The 21,741-nt window shown below is 40.2% G+C and overlaps 1 protein-coding gene across 1 annotated transcript; it reads right to left on the bottom strand.

The window, feature by feature from the left end:
- Nucleotides 1–458: 458 nt before the first annotated feature.
- LOC106563286 (T-box transcription factor TBX5-A) lies at nt 459–21,094 on the bottom strand. Its single transcript, XM_014128753.3, has 9 exons — nt 20,586–21,094; nt 19,414–19,586; nt 18,997–19,091; nt 16,885–17,004; nt 15,315–15,462; nt 9,488–9,640; nt 5,303–5,394; nt 2,919–3,151; nt 459–2,736 (listed from the first exon to the last, which is right to left on the bottom strand). Exons 2-9 carry the CDS (start codon nt 19,555–19,557, stop codon nt 2,147–2,149), a joined length of 1,575 nt encoding a protein of 524 aa, XP_013984228.1. The 5' UTR covers nt 19,558–19,586; nt 20,586–21,094; the 3' UTR covers nt 459–2,146.
- Nucleotides 21,095–21,741: the final 647 nt, after the last annotated feature.

Genomic DNA, 21,741 nt, shown 5'->3' with positions numbered 1-21,741 from the left:
CCAGCACAACACACGTAGACAGACAGACAGAAGATTTATGAGGGGCTTCAGAGGGGTTGGCCAGACAGCAGACCTTTAATCCTCAGGATTATCTATTGAATAAAGAGAAGCTGGGGACAAGTATGTATAATTAGTTACTGCTGCTGCCTACATTGGGATGACAAGATTTAACATTTGTTGCATTAACAAAAATTATGTGTATACAAACAAAGGAGCAAAAAGTCTATGGTCAGAGCTTTTGTCCATTACCCCACACTTTGGTGTATCACATTAGTGTCTCTTATGGTTTTGCATAGCTGTCTGTATCTATGTAGAGTTGTAGTCAAACATCTTATCTCTGTACAGAGTCCTATAGATCCCAAATGATGAATTCAATGTTTTATGTTTAAGTAGTTTTGTTAGGTGTCACGATTAAACAGTAAGCGTCATCAAAATAAAAGACAGGTCAAATCAGAAAATACAGAATCCTCTTTTAAATTTATTGCAAGTATTCCGTATTCTATATACACGTGTGTTTATTTACATCACAGTAATCAATCTCTGTCTTTCTTAGACTTTTGACAACTGTAAATGAATGTCCTGATTTCTAAAGCAGGATGATTAAAAAAGAAAATACATTTAGCCTAAATAACAAAGTAACAAAAAGAACCGGACCGACTAACACATTTCATTGTCGATACAACAGGAGAAGTTGATTTACAATACAGGAAAAAAATAAATACTATCGACAAGTAACATTCTATCAACTACAAGCATTTTAAAAATAAGTCTTTGTCCATACATAAACCTGACCTTTAACATATAACAGGACTTCCATATATTGGCAGAGATGACGTGTATTTTGACTGATGTCTTGTATAATCTCTGAAGTGACCATGATTTCATATTATCATTATTTGTCTATATCAATCTTTGCCTCTGGTTCTTTGCGTTCTACATGGTTAAAGGCGTCATACACCATACATATCTTTGTTTTCTCTAGTTGAGTTCATGACTGTAGTCGTGGGAGAAGTGCCAATTGTAGGAGCATAAATGAAAAGATTGAGAAACAACACACATTTACTGGGTACAACATAGACTAATAAAAATGGTATTTTCAATTAGCAAAATAAAAATATGCAATCATCTTTTCACTGGTTCTAGCTTATATCTCTTATAAGGGCAGTGCCTGAATGAGAACCACTATGTCAGAAGGTTTCTTGTTTCCTAGCTTTCGTTGCAAGCGAATACCAGGTACATTTTTCACACACCTTCCCCAGACAAACTGCAAACCACATCCAAATATTTCCAGGTCAAAGTGTGTGTTGTACATGCCAGAGTTAGAGAGGATATCGATACACACTTCCTCTACAGAACACACTGTCAGCTTATTGACCTGTCAACTGCATATGACCTCACCGTTATACAAACCCGTATCCATGGATATGGTGGTGATGTATTCAAAGTAAAGCAGAGCAATACAATGTCTTTTGTATAAGTATCTAATGTTTTCTGCACTTTGTAATTTTGATTGACAAATCTGGCCAGCAACTCACCGAGTATGTTTTCAAAATAGCCACAAAAAGAATAATATCTTCTGAATTTCTGAAGAATGGTTTTAAAAAGTAAGCGTTTCACTACAAAAGCCCCAAACAAAATGAAAACTTTTTTTTGCACAAAATCTAAAGCATGTAAAGATCTACAGAATAAAGGTCAACAAGATTTCTACTTGAAGCAGAAAAAGAAGAAAACATATCCCTCAAGCACCAAGATGTATAATACACTATCAAAACAGGACAATTTAAAAATGGGAGTCTCTTGATAAAGTCACTTCTGTCCCTCATGCAAAAGCATTGGCTTTTAAACTCGTATTTAGTTGTCCTAATAAGACTCCTTAAAACTCAATGGTTAATGCTTGTCTCCACCTTGTTTTGCTCATCCTCATGATGTTTGCCCATAGGCGCATTAACAAGTCAACTGCAAAGTCATTCCCACTTCCTCTAAACACCAAAGTCCAATGCTCGAGGCATTCATGGCTCACCCACTAATCTCACGAGACTGCACTGCCATACTGTATTCAGCTTAAAAAATATAAATATAGATGTATCTAAAGTCCCACTGTTCTTTTTTCTATAACTTCTTCATCTTTCCTACGAAGAAAACCCGTTTAGCTGCTCTCATTCCACTCTGGCATGATGCTGACGCTGTGCACCGCGTGGTACTGATGAGGCGACAGCGTGCGCGGGATCCCGTGTGAGTACAGGTACTCGTTGCCTTGGAGACCTGCAGTGGGTGACTGGATGCCTGCCCCGGGGCTGCACTGGCGGCCCAGAGTCTGATGGGCCATGGGGCCCTGGTACATGGCGTGGTGGGCGTCACCCAGCTGCGGAGAGGCGTGGCCTGCCACCCCACTCAGTCTGGACACCAGGGGCCCCGAGGTGAAGTGGGCGGAGAAGTGTTGGTAGGGCAGCCGCTCCATTGGCTGCATGGTGGTGACGGAGCAGCTGCCGTAGGGCGAGATGCCGGCCCAGGTGTTGCAGCTGATGTCCTCCAGGCTGGGGACGGGTTCGGCCCCCTGGGAGGCGCTAGCGTACATACAGGCCTGCCTCTGGCTGGACTCTGTCCTGTAGGGCCCCCCAGGCAGGCCCAGGCTCTGTGGGTAGCTGACGGGACGGTAGTAATGGTCGTCCTCGCTGGAGGAGCTCTCCAGGTAAGCCTTCTTGTAGGTGGGCTCTCCTGAGTGACAGTCATCCTCCACTACGGACCGACAGGAAACAGTTACAGTTACAGTATGTACACATACTGTAGACTCCTATCAGCTGAACAAAACATTGTACATATTTTTACTTTAGTAATCAACTATGTTTCCCTTTTTTATGCTTCCTAACAACACATCTCATTAGGATGCATGGCTCATATATCATGATGGCCTGGCCCACCTTTTCTCTTGATGCAGTGGTAGTCCTGGCTGTGCTCGTGTGGGAGAGGGTAGGAGCCAGACTGGGGCAGGAGATCCTGTGAGGTGCTGTTGGCCCCGTTCTCACACTGGGTGTACTGGGAGGCCAGGCCACTGGGGGTGACCATACCCTGCACCTCCCCACTGAACGGGCTCTGGCTGGTGCCCACCCTCTGGCGCACCGTACTGCGAGGCACCACCGGGTACTCCTTAGTGCTGCAGACATTCATACAGAGACAGGGTTAGGAAATGATGATAACATTTACTGTACTGTACGCTTCTTCAACTAATATTACCACCACTAATACTACTACTACTACTATCATTGCCATTAGTATTTAATTATCACCTAAGTATCCTAGATCAATAATCCTAATTATCCTCGTCATAGTATTTGTTCATTTATTTGCATTCATAATGCATTTTCACATGCAAAAGAAGAAGACAAATATATTACTTGACAGCCTGGTATCAATTTGAGGACTGCGCCTGACCTCAGTCATTAACCATGGCTGACTTATATACACACTCTCTTTCATCCAATGACTGGACACTATACCCTTCTCAATGCTAACAAACCACACTGACCATCAATGAGACAAACCCACTTAGGATTCACAGAGAGACAGTGTTCCAGAGGATCAGTTTCTAGTGGAAAGACAGGGATTTATTCCAGTCACATTCATCTAGAGGATCCGTGAATGAGCCATTCTTGCCTCTTCCGTTTCTTTGATTTCTTTGACTGTTACTTTTGAACCAGTGACCTGGTTTTGCAATAAGCTCTCCCTTGGAAATACTAACCAAGACCAGACGTGCTGAGCTTACTGTACTTGGCAAGACAGGACAGTGGCATTTAGGAGTGATAGTCTGGTTTGGCCTTTGGCCAATTAAAATCCATTTACAAATGTCTATAAAAAAAAATAACTATTCCACTTACAGCAGTATTATCTTGTGACATGAACCAACTTAATCAACTGACTTAGATAATCCAAAATTAAATTTGCAAAATCAATTTGTTAAAACATTACTGCAGGTGAGAAAAAGGAAAAACATCCCAATAGTTTCTTAAATATAATTTCACGACAAGATTTGCATTTAATGTGTCCTATTACCTACTGATGGGGAAAATCAGTCAACCAAAAATGATTCACCTGCAGTGGCTGACTGGAGAGAATGTTCTGTTCTCCCATTCCAAAAATTCATGGGAGGCAAAGTTTCACTGCAGCATTGGAAAACAAGGCTCCTTTCCCATTTTTCTCTGATTTCGGAATGCTCTGTTTGAAAGGCCACGCAACACCTTAGTTGGCGATCTGGGGAAGTCTCAAACCAGATTTTCTCCTTTGAAAATATGTTTTCCACACTGTGTGGACGCATGCGTAAAGCACTCATCTGGAATGAATAAAGGGGAGGGGCATGTGGTCAGTGCCGCTGCTGGACCAGCCATATCATCAACGCACAGATGACTGGTAGGAATATTGGGTAAAGATGGATGTCATTGGTTCAGAAGGCCCTGCCAGATAAGCCATGAAATCCCTGGGACATAGAGACTGGCCTCTGCTCAACAACTACACTTAAATCACAGCTGGGGAGAGAGGAGCAGGGGGTGGTGGGGCTCACCGAAAATAACACTCATATCTGGTTTGCATTTCACTGACTGAAGGATTACAACGGTGCTTGTGAAGTGACACTGATTACAATGTTAGTAATCCTTATCTACTGTAATAGCGGTTACATTTTCTAATGTGGCGGCAGGGTAGCCTAGTGGTTAGCGTGTTGGGCTAGTAACTGAAAGGGTGCGAGTTCGAATCCCCGAGCTGACATGGTACAAATCTGTTGTTCTGCCCCTGAACAAGGCAGTTAACCCACTGTTCCTAGGCTGTCATTGAAAATAAGAATTTGTTCTTAACTGACTTGCCTAGTAAAATATAAAAATGTCTGTTTATTGTCTTACAGTATAGTGTGCTAAACAACTGCTAATGATGGTAATTTTGGATTATTTCTAGTAGGCTGAGATAGAAAAGTTAGGCAACTTAAGCACTGAACCAAAGCTTGGCCATTGGCTATGTGTCTGTTTGAGACCGTGATACGTTTCTACAGATGTAGGTTCTTAATTTGACCAGTATTGTCATTGAAAAAGAATCGTGCTGCAAGAGGATTTGAACATTTAGTCCATAAAGTTGCTTGATCGGTGGTTGCGCTATTAGCTGGACAAAATAGGCTATATGACAAGTGCAATACTGTTAATATAACTGTTAGTGCAGATTTTCAGTGAATTTACGTAAATCCCAAAGCTCGTATGCATTTCCTGTGGTGCAGGAAATTTCTCAGCAACAAAAGAGTGATCAAGTTAAGACCCTACATCTTTACCTTTGCATTCTGGACATCCGATGGAGCTCCATGTCATCACTCCCACGGAAGCCTTTTGCAAATGGGTTGTTCTCTATCTTCAGCTGCGTTATCTGTAAAACAGCATGCACATTTGTAAGTTGTTACACAATTCAACCGTCAGTTACAACAATATGTAACAAGAAAAGCTAATATCACAATGCTATACTTGTGTTTCCTTTCCTCTATATTCTGTGAGGACTTGTAGTGTCCTTTGAGGCTATAGCAGGATATGTTCACTTAAAACTAGCGTGTTTACCCTCCCATGTGGAACATCAGCCTCATGATGCTTTTTGAATGAGACACTTTCCATAGGTCCACATGCGCTGTGGTCAGTCTCGTGACAAACTGAACCTTTCAAATAAGCACCTGGGGAGAAACCTCACAAAACCTGTGGTTTGAAGTCTGCTATTTAACAGTGTTGGGGAAGCTACTCTGGAAATCTAGTTTACCAAGCTACCAATTACTTCACACTGGAAGAAGTTAAACTACACTAAAGCTACCCTTAAGAAAATACAGTTTACTTAACTAAAGTTACTTTTAAAAAGTAGTTCACTACATCCAAACTATTTGGTGAACAAAATCTGAAATGTCATATACTACAAATTGCAAGAACCAGTCACTTTGGGGTCATATGTTCACCAAATGTGTAATTTAGCATATTAAACACAAAACAATGTTTCAAATGATAATTAGGTAGATCTGATGGCAAAAACAGAATGCAAAGTATTGCCTACTTCACCCATATTTTTGCACAAAAAAACGAGCCTGTAGTTCCTGTAGTTAGCTACATGGCAAAAAGTCATAAACTACTGAAAATGCTACCTAGATTTGAATTTAGTTAAACCACCACCAATTAACACAAAATGTAGTTCAATTACTAGTTGAACTACATGTAGTTCACTACTCCTCAACACTGCTATTTAAAGTACTTGGATGTAGGCCTACTGTACTACTTGGTCGCTGTTAAATTGTGTGCTTACCCTGACCATGTGCTCAGGGTAAGCACACAATTTAATCCCGAAAAACAACATTAATTCATTAATTCTAAATATGAACACTTTCTATCATAAAAGTATAGCTGGACCACACAACTCTATAAATATTAGAGTGGATCAGGCTACAGTTCTAAAGTTGACGCCAAAAATGTAATTTTCCATGGACTGTCCCCATAGGAAAACCCTTTAAGGGTTCCAAGTAGAACACTTCTGGGTTCCATGTATAACCCCCCGTGGAAAGGGTTCTACCTGGAACCCAAAAGCGTTCTACAAACGGTTATCATAAGGGGACAGCCGAAGAATCATTTTGGGTTCTAGATAGCACCCTTTTTTCTAAGTGTAGTAACGACTCCTAGGTTAAACGGAATGCAGGGATCGCCCTCTCTCAATGGCGCGCTGTTTCTGGCAGGTAGGCCCTAATTAGTTGGCGGGTCTAGTGCTTACCGCCTCACAACAAGAATGGATTTCTGTCCACCCACTGGCTCTCACTTTCTACGAAACCTTGTGCAACATCTCTTGTTGAGAAAAAACACGGTTTTAGCTTCTCGTTAATGCATGGGGCGTTTTGGCACCATGTAGATTTTCATTGAGAAACAAATGTAGAAAATAAAGTGTGGATAGATAATAAAGAAGTTTTACGGGAATTCAATCTTTTTTTTATCGTATTTCAACAACATAATGATTCTCAATGTTAGTTATCTATTTAAAAAAAGCAATAATTTTGAAAATATCTGTTGGTGGTACAAATGTTCGCAAAAATAACTTGTAACACACCCTCAACAAAATAGCATACCCAACCGCCGAAGTAATCGCTTAGGCCTACCATGCCTATTTAATTGCAAGCCTAATATGCAGGATAATTCAGGTGAAATATTACATTATAAAGGCGGGCAAGAATAGCATAGTAAATGCAAATGTTAATGAAACCTAATTCACTAATGTAACTTTGATGAAAAGTTTATATTACTGAGCGTCAATCAGGTTGCATCAATTATCACTTGGACGAATTCATACCAGATTACACAAATGTAAGACTATTTCCAAACGTATATTATAAATATTTGATAGTGTGCTGTTGGTTGTATTAAAGAAATCGCCGTGAATTAACACTGATAGTATGAAAGAATTAGACAAGCCTGGGGTAACAGAGTTTCCTAACCATTCTGGAAACATTTATAGGCCTATACACCCCGTTAAATACAAAGCAAGTTGTTACCAACTCGTTAGATATACTTGTCTTGACTACCACAGATAGCAACCATGACAAACATGCATTCATAATACAGTAGGATACTGCATTTGTTTATATCATGCATTGCATGTGATATTTGGCTATGGTATTTACTATAATGCAATTATAATTCGTTAGAGGTAGTAAATTAGCTGGTACATTTATACGTTCAGATTCAACATGCCTAGGACCAATGCTTTTCTGTAGCCTATTTGCCTATTGACTTGAGAACAGAAGGTGTGAAAACGCGAGTTGTTTTCAAAATAGCTTACTAAGAAGGAAATTGCTATATTTGTTCAATACAAGCCTATAGTATGGTCAAGTTTGACCGTATTGACGGCAGATGGCTGCGCCTGCTCATGCGCGTTAGTGCCCTTTCCCCAAAATGCATGGCATGATAACTTTCTCTAGTTTAATTGGCAGATGTAACCTTCTTGGATTATGTATTCGTGGAAAAAGTTAGGGTAATCAGAAAACTATCTGGAAGTCTGGCAGGCTCTGGTAATAATAATTAGCCCATGTTGCATTCTCAGGTCCCCTCAATAAACTCCCTGAATATAATGAATGGTTTCTCCAGAGTTTCAGTCATTTGAATTTCCTGTTTCTCAGAGTCTTTGGGAATTCGGATTGGCTCAGGACACATTAAGGGTCCTCGCCCCCTTGCATATTCCCTCTGTTCCACACTAAAATCTGACTCCGACATAGTTAAAAACGGATGTTAAACAGACGCAGAAACGATAGGACAGCACTCCTAAGATTATGAGTCGTCAGAACTTGAGGAAAACGAAATCTTTAATATTATTTCGATGTCTTCTCTAAACGCTCCAAATCGCAGCCAAAATAAAGCGCATTCAACAAGTGGATGTAAATGTGTTCAAGTTCATACAGGAAAAGATCACAATAAATATATGTATGCCTAGGTATGGTAGTGTACATGAAAGAAAATATACTCATGTTTTAATCTAGAATTTACTAATTTAAGTAGAACTAAAATTATAATACTTGCAAGTCCATGCGTAATAGTCTATGTGCCTGTGAATTATCACATTTCAATAAGAAACAAATATAAATGCATACATTAATTATTTATTTATGACTAAAATAATCACAATATGGACTATTTCGACATGTATTGCAGCTTCAGTATCCTATGGAGTTGGGACACTGGTGACAATAAAACAAGCTGTTACTTTATTTCTTACAGGCTATAGGCGACTACATTTTCTCTAGTAATATACAATAGCATATCAATAAAGCGCAAACATAATAAAGAACATACACTCATAGGCCAGTTATACAACTTTCAAAATGTATGAGGAGTATCTGTAATTCCTATCGTTGAGTTTAAAGTTTAATGAAACGGGACCAGTCACTGAAATTTCCAAAAGTCTCTTGAGGTCGCGCCTTATCCAATATTTTGGACATGCGGTTTCCCCGGCCCACAGGACAGCTTCCTCACATCTGCCAATGACTGAATATGATATCGGTGATTATCAGACGTGGGCCTAATGTTCTGCCACTGGTCATGGGGACATATAATTAGATCGGACTCCATTTCTTGCGAAAGGATACACCCTATCCGCTTTATTATTCAAGCTTTGATAATGACCTCATTCGTCGGCTGTACGTCTTACCGTCAGGTCTTTAGCAGCCATAAAGCCTACAGCATGAGCAACTTTCTGATGTTATTGAACTATTTTCGATTATTCCATGCAATTATTTTCTACGTGTTGTGACGTTTTGTGTCACTTTCAATTGACAAGGCGATGCAAAAAGGCGGTTTTTCTGTATGCCTATAAGTAAAAAAGTTTGTATTAGTTATAAACTGTGTGTAATTAATTACTAATCTATGATACACTGACAAATTCACAACAATTTAGGCTATTCACACACACACGCAATACAATGACTTAAACACGTCCAAAATCGAAAAGTTACCTTATGGTTCTGGTAGGACGTAACCGCAATGAAGGCAGTCTCTGGGAAGACGTGGGTACAAAACGCCGTGTTCTTGGAGCCAAAGCCGTTATTTTCATCCGCTTTCACGATGTGAATCCTGGGTTGGTATTTATGCATGGAGTTCAGGATAATCTGAAGAGAGAAATGTATGCCTATTTGTATTTTGACCATTTCTGTTTTCTCCTGACAAATAGGCAACCTCTGACGCATAATCTCACCAAAACACAGTCTGATATTATCAAAATCACATTCAGATAAATCTAAACCAATGTTTTTTAGTTGAGTTTGCCCTAGCACTACACAACTGATTCTACAAATCAACTCATCAACAAACCTTTGATTAGTGGAATCAATCGGGTGTGTAGTGCTGGGGAAAATGTGTAACCATTTGGGTCCCCAGCACCAAGAATAAGAAACATAGTTCTAAACCCATTCAGAAAATTCAGATAAACTCAAAATACTATTGCTAGTGCTTTGAATAAAACACAAATATACTGAACAAAAATTTAAACTCAAGGACTGAGTTACAGTTCATATAAGGAAATCAGCCAACTGAAATAAATTCATTAGGCCCTAATCTATGGATTTCACATGACTGGGAATACAGATATGCATCTGTTGGTCACAGATACCGATACCTTAAAAAAAGGTAGGTGCGTGGATCAGAAAACCAGTCAGTATCTGGTGTGATCACTATTTGTCTCATGCAGCTTAACACATCTCCTTCATATAGAGTTGATCAGGCTGTTGATTTTGACCTGTGGAAAGTTGTCCCACTGCTCTTCAACAGCTGTGCGAAGTTGATGGATATTTGGTGTGAACTGGAACACGCTGAAGTACACGTCAATCCAGAGCATCCCAAACATGCTCAATGGGTGACATGTCTGGTGAGTATGCAGACCTTGGAAGAATTGGGACATTTTCAGCTTCCAGGAATTGTGTACAGATCCTTGCGATATGAGGATGTGCATTATAATGCTGAAACATGAGATGATGGTGGCGGATGAATGGCACGGCAATGGGCCTCAGGATCTGATCACAGTATCTCTGTGCATTCAAATTGACATTGATAAAATACAATTGTGTTCGTTGTCCGTAGCTTATGCCTGCCCATACCATAACCCCACCGCCACCATGGGGCACCCGGTTCACAACGTTGACATCAGCAAACTGCTCGCCCACACGATGCCATACACGTGGTATGCAGTTTAGTGGCAGTTTAATGATGTTGGAGGCGGCTTATGGTAGAGAAATTAACATAAAATTCTCTGGCATTTCTGCAGTCAGCATGCCAATTGCACACACATTTTATAGTGGCCTTTTATTGTCCCCTGCACAAGGTGCACCTGTATAATGATCATGCTGTTTAAGTAGCTTCTTGATATGCCACAACTATCAGGTGGATGGATTATTTTGGCAAAAGAGAAATGCTCACTAATAGGGATGTGAACACATTTGTACACAGAATGAGAGAAATAAGCTTTTTGTGAAAATTGAACATTTCTGGGATCTTTTTTTCCAGCTCATGAAACATGGGACCAACACTTTACATGTTGCGTTTATATTTTTGTTCAGTGTATATAAAACATACAAAATATTTATTAAAACCAAGAATACTCATATAGCAATTCACTTTTTATTTAACCTTTATTTAACTAGGCAAGTCAGTTAAGAACACATTCTTATTTACAATGACGGCCTACCCTGGCCAATTGTGTGGCGCCCTATGGGACTCCCAATCACAGCCGGATGTGATGCAGTTTGGATATGAACCAGCGACTGCAGCGACACCTCTTGCACTAACATGCAGTGCTTTAGACCGCTGCGCCAATCGGGAGCCCAAGATACAGTATATGTACATTTATTTGACCATATCATTTAAAGTACAGTCAAAATCTAAATGTGAGCATAGCTTATATGTAACTCTACAAACATATCACTGAAGAGCATGATAGTAATACAATAAAACGCTCTTTACATCCCATGATAATGCACATATGTCAGAAAAGATGAGTTCCCATTGTAACACGTGAACATCTTCTCTTTCCCTGCATTCGCCCTGACCCCTCTGGTCTAGTAATGCTAAGTGATGACTACTACCACTGGCGACATTAAGACGCGGTCCACCCAGTTGAACTTGAGCCCTGAACTCTTCTCATGAGGCCATCTCATCCGCAGGCTTTAGTCTAATTGGTCTGACATACTGTGGAGTCATGGGCATCAGCCATGAACAATCTAATGATTTTTAATTTCATTAAATCCACTTACATTTGCAGATAACAAAACAGGGTTTTTTCTCCTTTGCCCCCTCAGGAACCCCCTGCACCCCTGCCCCTGGGCATTCCACCTATCTCTTATCTGTAGGGTTGTTTTAGTACTTTCCTTTCAGTTGCCACGCTGCAGAGAAAAGGGAGAGGATGCCCTGACCTCCTAGACTGCTGGGGCATTACAAAGACATGACCTCAGTGGATTCTCACAGCTGATGGAACAGTTCAACCTCAGAATAGAGAGTAAATAGTTATCCACAGTGACATTTCCAAAAGCACTTTGATAGTAGGTTAGTGTCGAATGCATTTGATTGTCTTCAAAACCGAAAATGGGTGAATGTATTTCAACAGCCAACACTGGAAATGCATTATGACTCATATTGATTTTGCCCATTAAAAATACAATGGGTCAAAGCTGAAGTATTTTTGAAGTATTTTAAAACACTGAATTAGATAAAAGCTGTGGGAGAAAACAGATGTATGCTCACATTCACCAATCCCACCACAAAGCCTTCAGAGGAGGTTGGTTAGGGACTTGTAAATAATTTATGAACATCAGCCAACATAACCGCAAATGTAAAAGTTATCTGTCTTACAGATTCACTATGATACAAACCATTGGGATGCTTTGATTTAACACATTTAGATGCAACCTGGTTTTCTAACTCCTGAAGACATCTATGTGTCATGTGACCTAGACCAAGAGTCTTGTGTTCATTTTCTACAGACAACAACATGAACCACAGACAGGGTTGGGGTTCCCTTCGTGTCCGTCAGTCTGTGAGCGGGTGACCACAGAGCACAGCAGACCACCCACTAGGCCTCCAGCACACGCCGTGTCTCCCTGCCCGGTTGCCCTGGCGCTCTGCATCTCCATTCTCCCCGACTCTGTATGATAGTATTTAATGATAGTGAGGGATCAGCCTGGGTCTCCAGCGGCTGCCCTCTGCTTTCAAGTTCCTCCACATCAGAGGGCTTTCTGAAGCCTTTGGATTAACAGACTTTGTACACCATCATCTATTGCTCATCTCACACTGCCATTGGAACATAAACAGTGGGATATCCACACTCCACCCTCCTGGCTAAAACATGTGTGGGGAGGACTGGACGAGTGCACCAGCACCAGCAAATTGGGGGAGAAGATGAATAACATTGAGAAATGTTACGCAAGTTGAGAGGGAGATCAAAGCCCTAGCTGAGGCTTGTGATAAAACGGAGGCCCTAAACTGAAAATGGGTAATCATATGTTTATATGCATACTATTGGTATCAGATAGAAACTAACGCCTCAATTAGCAACCTAACCCAAATAACTGAGATTATACCATCTATATGATTGAGAGTCAACAAACATAAAATATATAAATATTGTCAATAATATGTATTGTAAACTTTAACAATAGCAGAATGAACTGTAAAAATCAAACCAAATATCAGAAATCCCTTCAGTAAACTCACATTCACACTCAATTACAAACATATACAGTCATAAAAACATTCATTTCAACCTTCTGAAACCTACAGGAGCCACTGGTTTATCCCAGCATGCTCTCTGGCTGGGGAGGGGAGGTCCTGCTCTGTTCTGCCTAATTACCAAACAATTGTAAAGTAACGTCCTGTTTCAGGTCCCGCCTAACTGTCTCCAACCTACCTCACTGACATGTTTCAGGTCCCTCCTAACTGTCTCCAACCTACCTCACTGACATGTTTCAGGTCCCTCCTAACTGTCTCCAACCTACCTCACTGACATGTTTCAGGTCCCTCCTAACTGTCTCCAACCTACCTCACTGACATGTTTCAGGTCCCTCCTAACTGTCTCCAACCTACCTCACTGACATGTTTCAGGTCCCTCCTAACTGTCTCCAACCTACCTCACTGACATGTTTCAGGTCCCTCCTAACTGTCTCCAACCTACCTCACTGACATGTTTCAGGTCCCTCCTAACTGTCTCCAACCTACCTCACTGACATGTTTCAGGTCCCTCCTAACTGTCTCCAACCTACCTCACTGACATGTTTCAGGTCCCTCCTAACTGTCTCCAACCTACCTCACTGACATGTTTCAGGTCCCTCCTAACTGTCTCCAACCTACCTCACTGACATGTTTCAGGTCCCTCCTAACTGTCTCCAACCTACCTCACTGACATGTTTCAGGTCCCTCCTAACTGTCTCCAACCTACCTCACTGACATGTTTCAGGTCCCTCCTAACTGTCTCCAACCTACCTCACTGACATGTTTCAACTCCATGTCTGACACTACTAATTATAAATTGTCTCAAAGTTATTTCAACCAGCTGGACAAACAAGCTGATAGAATAGTCTCTTGGCCCAGCACCAGTATTTCATTTATGAATCCTATGGAACTTTTTGAGCATGAAAGAGGGCATGCCAGGAACCACTGCAACCAATTAAAAATGCATTCTGGCCCGAAATTTACAACACTGCTCACAATCCAACTGAACTGAGCTCCAATTTCATTCTACCAGCTGGGATTTGGCATGGCAACAATCACTATAAATTCTCACACACCGCCAAAGGAGTCATGTGATCGGGCAGAAGATAGATAGTGCTGTGTGTGCTGTAGGTGCTTTGGTCAATGGTTAAAGAGAGTACAATCTGTACTATTGCTGACTTCAAAATCACACGCATTGTGCCATAGATTTGCAGTGAGCCCATACTTTTACACATGCAAAGAATGCGAAATGATTTCCAATCAACATACTCCCTACTACAGCTATCATCAATGATGGCAAATTGCTGTTAAATCTGTGACCATATGATTATGTGTTGACCTTTATAGTGTTATGGTTTGCATTCAGTTTGTTATTTGCTTAAATCATTTTAAAAAATGTTGCTCCACTCTGAGCAGAAAGAATAGGCTCAAACAACTGCAATTCTAATCAGCTTCATACATGTAGAAGCAACAAGCAGGTGACCAATATTGACACTTTCCTTCATGTCATAATTCAAGAGATGGACAGAGTAAGTTTATCACTTAACTTTCTAGAATTGTTATAGTTTTCTAACTTTTTTCTAAATTGGCTATTTTGTGCATAATCCACTTCCTTATTTCAATTTCTTTAACATCCAATATTGTTCTTGTGATTGTCAATTAACAAAATATGAATAATTGCATAGGGCAGTTTTTATGTCCTATAAAGTATATAACTATTGTATCATAATCAGTCCTATCCTGTATTCTCTGTTTAGATGTTTAATTTGGACACAATGTCACCCAAACCTGGAACCACATGAACTACATCTCTAGCCGACAGCACAATTTTTAACATCGAAGCAAATCGATTATGTAAGGGATGTTTGTGTTTGCTATATTGTTTCAGATATGGATCACAAAATCGAGGGTCTTGGGAGTTCATAATGAGAGCATCGTTAAAAGGAAAGAAACGGATGCCATCTGACTTCTACTCTTTACTAACGCATGCAGATGTGGCTTTGATAATTATAAGCCACAGTATTCCTTACGAAAATCATCATGCGTCTTACAGACCAACCCATAATATATGAAGAGCCGTAAACATACATGTCCAAAAGGATCCAGGTGGTTGTTCGTCAGTTTCAGCTTCTGGAAAGAGACTAGCTGCCTCATCCAATGCGCCCCAGTCGCAGGAGAGTCCGGGTGAACGTAGAGCCTCCCGGGCATGGCAGGTTCGGCCTTCCCGGTCACAGACCTGAATCACACCACCAAAGTCAACGTTTAAACAAAATACTTTCCCTTCTTCCCCACTGTTTCCCACTGCTGTTTATGAAAATGCCTCAGGCATAATTCACTTTTCATCAGAAATACAGGTTTAGCCTAATTTGTAGCCAAAGCTTCTTCGATTTTTTTTTTGTTTGAACTATTTGGAATTAGGCCTAGGGTTTGTCCAAACCTGGAGATTTTACCAGGATTATACCATTATAGGCCAATAGTTAATGAAATTGAAGGTTCGACAAATGCCTTTAGTTTGTAGTTTTTAATACTGTCCACGTATAGCCTATTTTTTGTTTAGCCTACTCTCACCTCACAGGAATAAGAATGGCACATTTTTGTAAAAAAGGCTATTGTGTGACAATAAATGCAAACTGAACACATGTTTTTATATAATATCCTACATTAAGCCTATAGTCTTGTGTCCTATGGCGTGCTATACGTTGACCAACAATAAATAACCTGCAATTTGGCACGGGGGAACATCATTTTCTTAGTTGACCAAGAGCGGATTAGTTCCACAACATGCGCTGAACAGGTCATTATCAGCGTTATTTGCATGTGATTATACTCTTTAAAAACTCTCAGTAGAAAACCACTGACCCCAAAAAGGCATTGTTGACCAGATGGACATGACAAATAGTGTTTAAGCTACGTTTCACTGATGGTAAAGAGAATTCCTCAGAGGTGTCAGAAGAGAGCTACACCCTCACCATACGAAACATCAACGCTATAATAAATTCGCATAAAACATAAAAATATCCCAAGGCTATTAGTCGGTAGTCAGCACAACTCCGCAGCACTTGCCGAGGATCCCCCTACTCCACCCGAAAGCCATTTCTTTTTCTTCAGATTTGGTAAAATGTTCTTTTAAAGTACATTAGGCTGCACAGCCTACAGCAACACGTTTAGACATTTGAGCCATAAGGAATAGTTTGCTAAAGATTGCCTACTAGGCCTACGAAATGCATGGGAAAAGAATGTGAGGCATAAACCGTAGGCCTAACCATACAATTTCAATAAAAAAGGTTTTTAGTCCCAAGACTGATTATGAATCTCATTCCATAGCGTGAAGTATAAGGCGATGTATTGACATCAACTGGATACATTCTTATAGGCCTACTAGGATAATGTATTGCACATTGACTACAGTTTCCATATATCGATGTATGCAATAGTAGTAGCCTGGGGGCATAGGTCCATACGCTACTGAACTGCACTATAATGCTATTAAAACTCGCAAACAGAAAACGCCTCATTATAGGGTTGTGAAACATTCTGGAGCTGAAAATACGTATCATAATGTGTTCACGTGATCATATGTTGCATACAGGTAGTTATTGTGATACGGCTTTGGGAATTGCCTGGAACGATCCAAGAGTTTTGTAAAAGTCCTACATACCATTTATTATCAGCGAATTTGTAGCGATGGTCGTCCGCAGGCACGACATCCATCAGGAGAATGTATTTCGTTTTAGGGTTCAATCCAGTGACCTTCACTTTGAAGCTGGGAAACATTCTTCTGCAAATAAAGCACGATGAAATAGTTACACAATACAAGTGAAAATGTTTACAATTAATAAAGTATGACTGCTATCATTGATTGAAGTGACCATTTGCTTAAGGGAATGTAGGATTATTGACACATTTATGGAATAGTCGATATTGTTCAACTCTACATGATGTCCTGCCTGTCATATAAATTGATTACAGTTCCCGAAATCATACTGTTAAAAATCAATGAACTTCTACAACCTTGACACAGGCCTTGCATAGAAGCCCACAACTTGTTCCAAATTTAGCAAGCTTAGACGAATGGCCTACACTCCAAGTCTTTAGGGGTGGGTGTAAACCCCACTGCTTCAAAATGAATATCAACGTCAGATACATACAACCAAATGAAGCTTAGAACGACAATCAATAAAACAAAAGAAAATACATGGGAATTAAAGTAGCCAAATATATATTTTGTTCGCTTGGAAGCGACTGCATACTTTTACGCATGCAACAAAAGAAGCGAATGTACTTCAACAAAAGAAAACAGGTTATTTATTCTATGAAGGAATAGGCCTATTGTTTCTCGGTTTAAGGAAGCTTATTTTGCATCAAATGCCCCACTAAAACCAGATGCATGTGTGATGTGTGCACATATATTTCCAGATGTGCCAATTTCCACAAGTAAAACGTCAGCAATGGTATAGAAATTGCTAAAGAAAATAAGTCGTACGCGGCGATTTTTTTTTTTTTACTAATCCTTTATTTAAATAGGCAAATCAGTTAAGAACAAATTCTTATTTACAATGACGGCCTAGGAACAGTGGGTTAACTGCCTTGTTCAGGGGCAGAACGACAGATTTTTACCTTGACAGGGATTCGAGGTATCAACCTTTCGGTTACTGGTCAAACGTTCTAGGCTACCTGCCGCCCGGGTGATGGGAAGGGGTAAGGGCTGAGGAGGGATGGTTAATAAAGTCTTAAGCCAAAAAGGGGGAATGAATGGACATAATATAAAGACGGCTTTATGCAGCTGTGAGAAAAAACATTAACCTAAAGCACCATAGGAAGGCTATTGAGACATCACTGAAATTAATAATAAATACCTAAAAGCCACAAGACGATTTGTTAACATGAGCAGAGACCACCGACCATCATGCATATTGAAGTTCACAGGTACAAGAATATCTCGACCATATTCCTTGAGAGTTTCTAAACAGGCCAGTTAGACGGATTTGCTAAACGGATTTACACTCCGCCCCCCTACTTTTTTGTCTTGAAAAGTAATTTGACAATGTTTTCAATATGGCAAACGTGACGAACATTAGGGTAGAATGAAAAGAATATCACGTATTCAATTTGGAAAAATAAACCTCAAAAATAAAATGGATGGAGAAAGTGAGAGAGGATTACAAGAATGGAGGTGATATAACATATAGTATATGCCACGTGTTGTTTATTTGACATTTATCTAGCCAAGGTTCTGTCTTAAAATGACTCTGCCTATATAGATGTATTTATGACGCTATCTCTTGGCCTATTGACAAAAGTGAAAGTAGGCCTCCTTTCAGAAACGAATACAGCATTCATTTTCACTATCACATTATTGAAACGTAAAACCACTCATCTCTGTGCTCATACATCAAACGGAACATGGACAGATTCACTTTTTCAGACACCGAGCTGTCAAAATTAGTAATACTAAATTTTGATTTTTTTTTTAGCAACTGCTATAATTATTTGTTGAAAAAAATGACAAAATTTAGTGGTAGTAATTTTGACCATTTTTTTTCAACTAATAATTATTCAAACATAACCTCACATGTAGGCCTAAGCGTATTGCAAACATGGATCATTCATATAATTAAAGCATACAAACATGACACAACTAATTTCAGTAATATATTCTGGTGTATGTATGTATTCATTGACCATGGCAACAATATTTAAATCAGTGTATGTTCCTAAAAGGTATCCGCATAGCCCATAACGCCAGTATTAGCAGGCGCTGCTCTCTTACCTTCCTGCTTTGGTGATGATCATCTCTGTCCCCACCTCGTGAAACTTCTCCCACAGTTCCCTCTCGTGGAGGTACACTTTTATCCCCTCCATTCCCTTCATTAGACAAGTAAAACGAATATCAATATCACTTTTCCTTGACACCATTCTGTAAGCTTAATTAGCCAAATCATTATACAACTAATATATACTTCTCTATGTCGTGTCATTCATACAGGGACAATGTTGCACTGTAGTATAAATTCCATTATAGTTGAACAAAAACCTATAGATACAATAGCATTTCATATTAGCCTACTATTCACATGTGGCTACTCTGAAGCAATAGATAGGCATATAGGTCAAGAGCAACCTCTAGGCAGTGACTTGAGGCTGTCGACCTGAAGTGCATAGGTTCAAAATAGTTAGTAACGCTGACCTGTTGAATATATGTCGTCTGGGAGGATGGAGATTTGCCCGAAGTTCCATTTTGTTTATCTGCTTTACTCTCGGAGTGTAATTCCTTTGACTCTGAACCGCTTGGCGAATTTTGGACCCCAACGGTTTCATTCTGGTCCGCCATGTCTGGAGCTCCGGCGACCAAGGCCTCAACTGTTAGAACGAAACAAAAGCACATTTTAACGTCACATTCTCAGTCCTGAATATACCTATGCGCATAACTTTTATTCAATACATTTTTGATGTGACATTAGCCAATTGAAATTCCAGTTCGACTGAAATAACTTGTAGGTGAAAATAAAATAGCCATGACATGCTCAGCACACACATTTTCGCAGTCTTCATCCTTCTAATACATTTCAGTCTGAGACTCTTTCATTGAACAAAGGTTGAGCGTGAGTCGAATTGATTCGCAACTGCTATACGTCTATGGCTTTCATTATAATTGATATAATAACGAAGAAAATAAAGACAGCAATAATTGTAGCAGAAATGATTACAATAACAAATAAGTATGTAGGCTACTTGTAATAATAAACATAGCAATGGTGATACATGGTTAGCAAGGAGACCACTCATAACGTGTCTAAACTCGATAACGCTGACTTTGCTAGCAGCCTATATTTTTTTAAAGTATGGAACTGAGCGAAGAACAAATTCTTATTTACAATGACGGCCTACTGGGGAACAGCCTTGTTCAGGGTCAGAACGACAGATTTTTACCTTGTCAGCTCGGGGATTCGATCCAGCAACCTTTCGGTTACTGGCCCAACGCTCTAAGCACTAGGCTACCTGCCGGCGTTATGTTTTTATAGGGAATCTAGACAAAATATTACAAAAACCTCAAATTCGGGACAAAGCCTATAGGCTATGTATTCCTTGGATGCTAGATGGTGATGGTAACAACTACCACCACTGCAAATAGTAAGATATATGTATTTGTATAAACAGAGAGCACGACGTATAGCCAAAAATGGTCTAATATACGGCTTCTGTATCTAAACGCGTCCCCAGCTCCTTGCAAAAACAGACGTGATGTTTTCCCCAATACGAGGGCCTAAACTGACATGACCTGCGATAACAATTACTATAATGAACCACTAACTACGATGACACCCGGTAGCCTACTCCGTACAGTAAAAACGGATTTACCTTGTAACCAGAAACGTCACTTTCAATATCGTGAAGCTATGGCACAGCCGAGGTAGTTTCTTCAAAAAAATATTTGCTAAGAGTTTCCACCCAATTCAATGTATAATCCCAATGTGTAGCCCGAAAAGGCTATCCAGTATCTCCATGGATTGTCTCTATCTTCAGATTGACTGCGACCTAGCGACCAAGCAAACACTCACAAGTCAAGGAAGATTCAAGAGTCTTGCAAAGATGGCTAAAATAACGCGCGCGGTGTTACTTTATTGTACATTTTATAGTCGAGATGTTTGGGAAGCCTTCCCTGGTGATAGCACATTGCAGTGTTCCAGAGGAGCAAGTCCGTCACCAAGCTTCTTTCCTCCCTCCTCTCTCTCTCTCTCTCCCTCCCTCTCGCACACCAACGGTCCACGGTAGTACGCGTTACGAATCGGAAGCGCTGAGTCTGTGACGAGCAGCGTAGGCTAGTTTGGGTTGTCCTCTCTGCCTATCCAGTGCCTGAACAGGAACGGTCACCCTCAAGTAGTCTTCTTCAGGTCCACCCTCCCACGTCCCTCAACCCCCTCTAAAACCTCTCATTTACTGCTAAATCTGCTGGAGATATTTTCCTATTGCGCAAACTCAGTAACGTTTGCAATTGTGATTTTGCTTACATCGCGGTCAATTAAGAGACAAACACCGATAAAGGCATCCTATTTAAAAATATATGTTTACTAACAAATTTAGCCTAGGCTATATGCGTCTTGCATCGGAGAACTGAACAAATAAACCTTTGAATGGGATTATATGGGCAGATCTGAGAACAATGGTCAACAAAAGCATAAAATAAAATAGGAGTGCATGTGCATAGTAGACAACAATAAGTAAATTGTAGCCTACAGAAAATATCCATGCAATGTGTGAATGAGCTGCGTCTGACCCTTCATCCCGCCTCGTCAAAATGATTTGGAGCCTTAAGTGTGGGCCACGGCCGCATAACTTTACAATGAGTGAATAACCATTAGAAGATAGCGCAACACAATTGTATATGCCATCATTTCCATGACGATAGTCCTGCAATGTAAATTGAAGGCCAGATATCGTACAAATCTGTATTTACGCGTGAATACAAAATCAGACCACATGGAAGATTCTCCATTGCGCGCAGGGAGGGTGACAT

Source organism: Salmo salar, chromosome 11 (assembly GCF_965601325.2).
Source record: "Salmo salar chromosome 11, fSalSal1, whole genome shotgun sequence".
Classification (NCBI taxonomy): Eukaryota; Metazoa; Chordata; class Actinopteri; order Salmoniformes; family Salmonidae; genus Salmo; species Salmo salar.
Note: the sequence above shows the minus strand (reverse complement) of the source record. Positions and strands in the feature narration are given on the sequence as shown.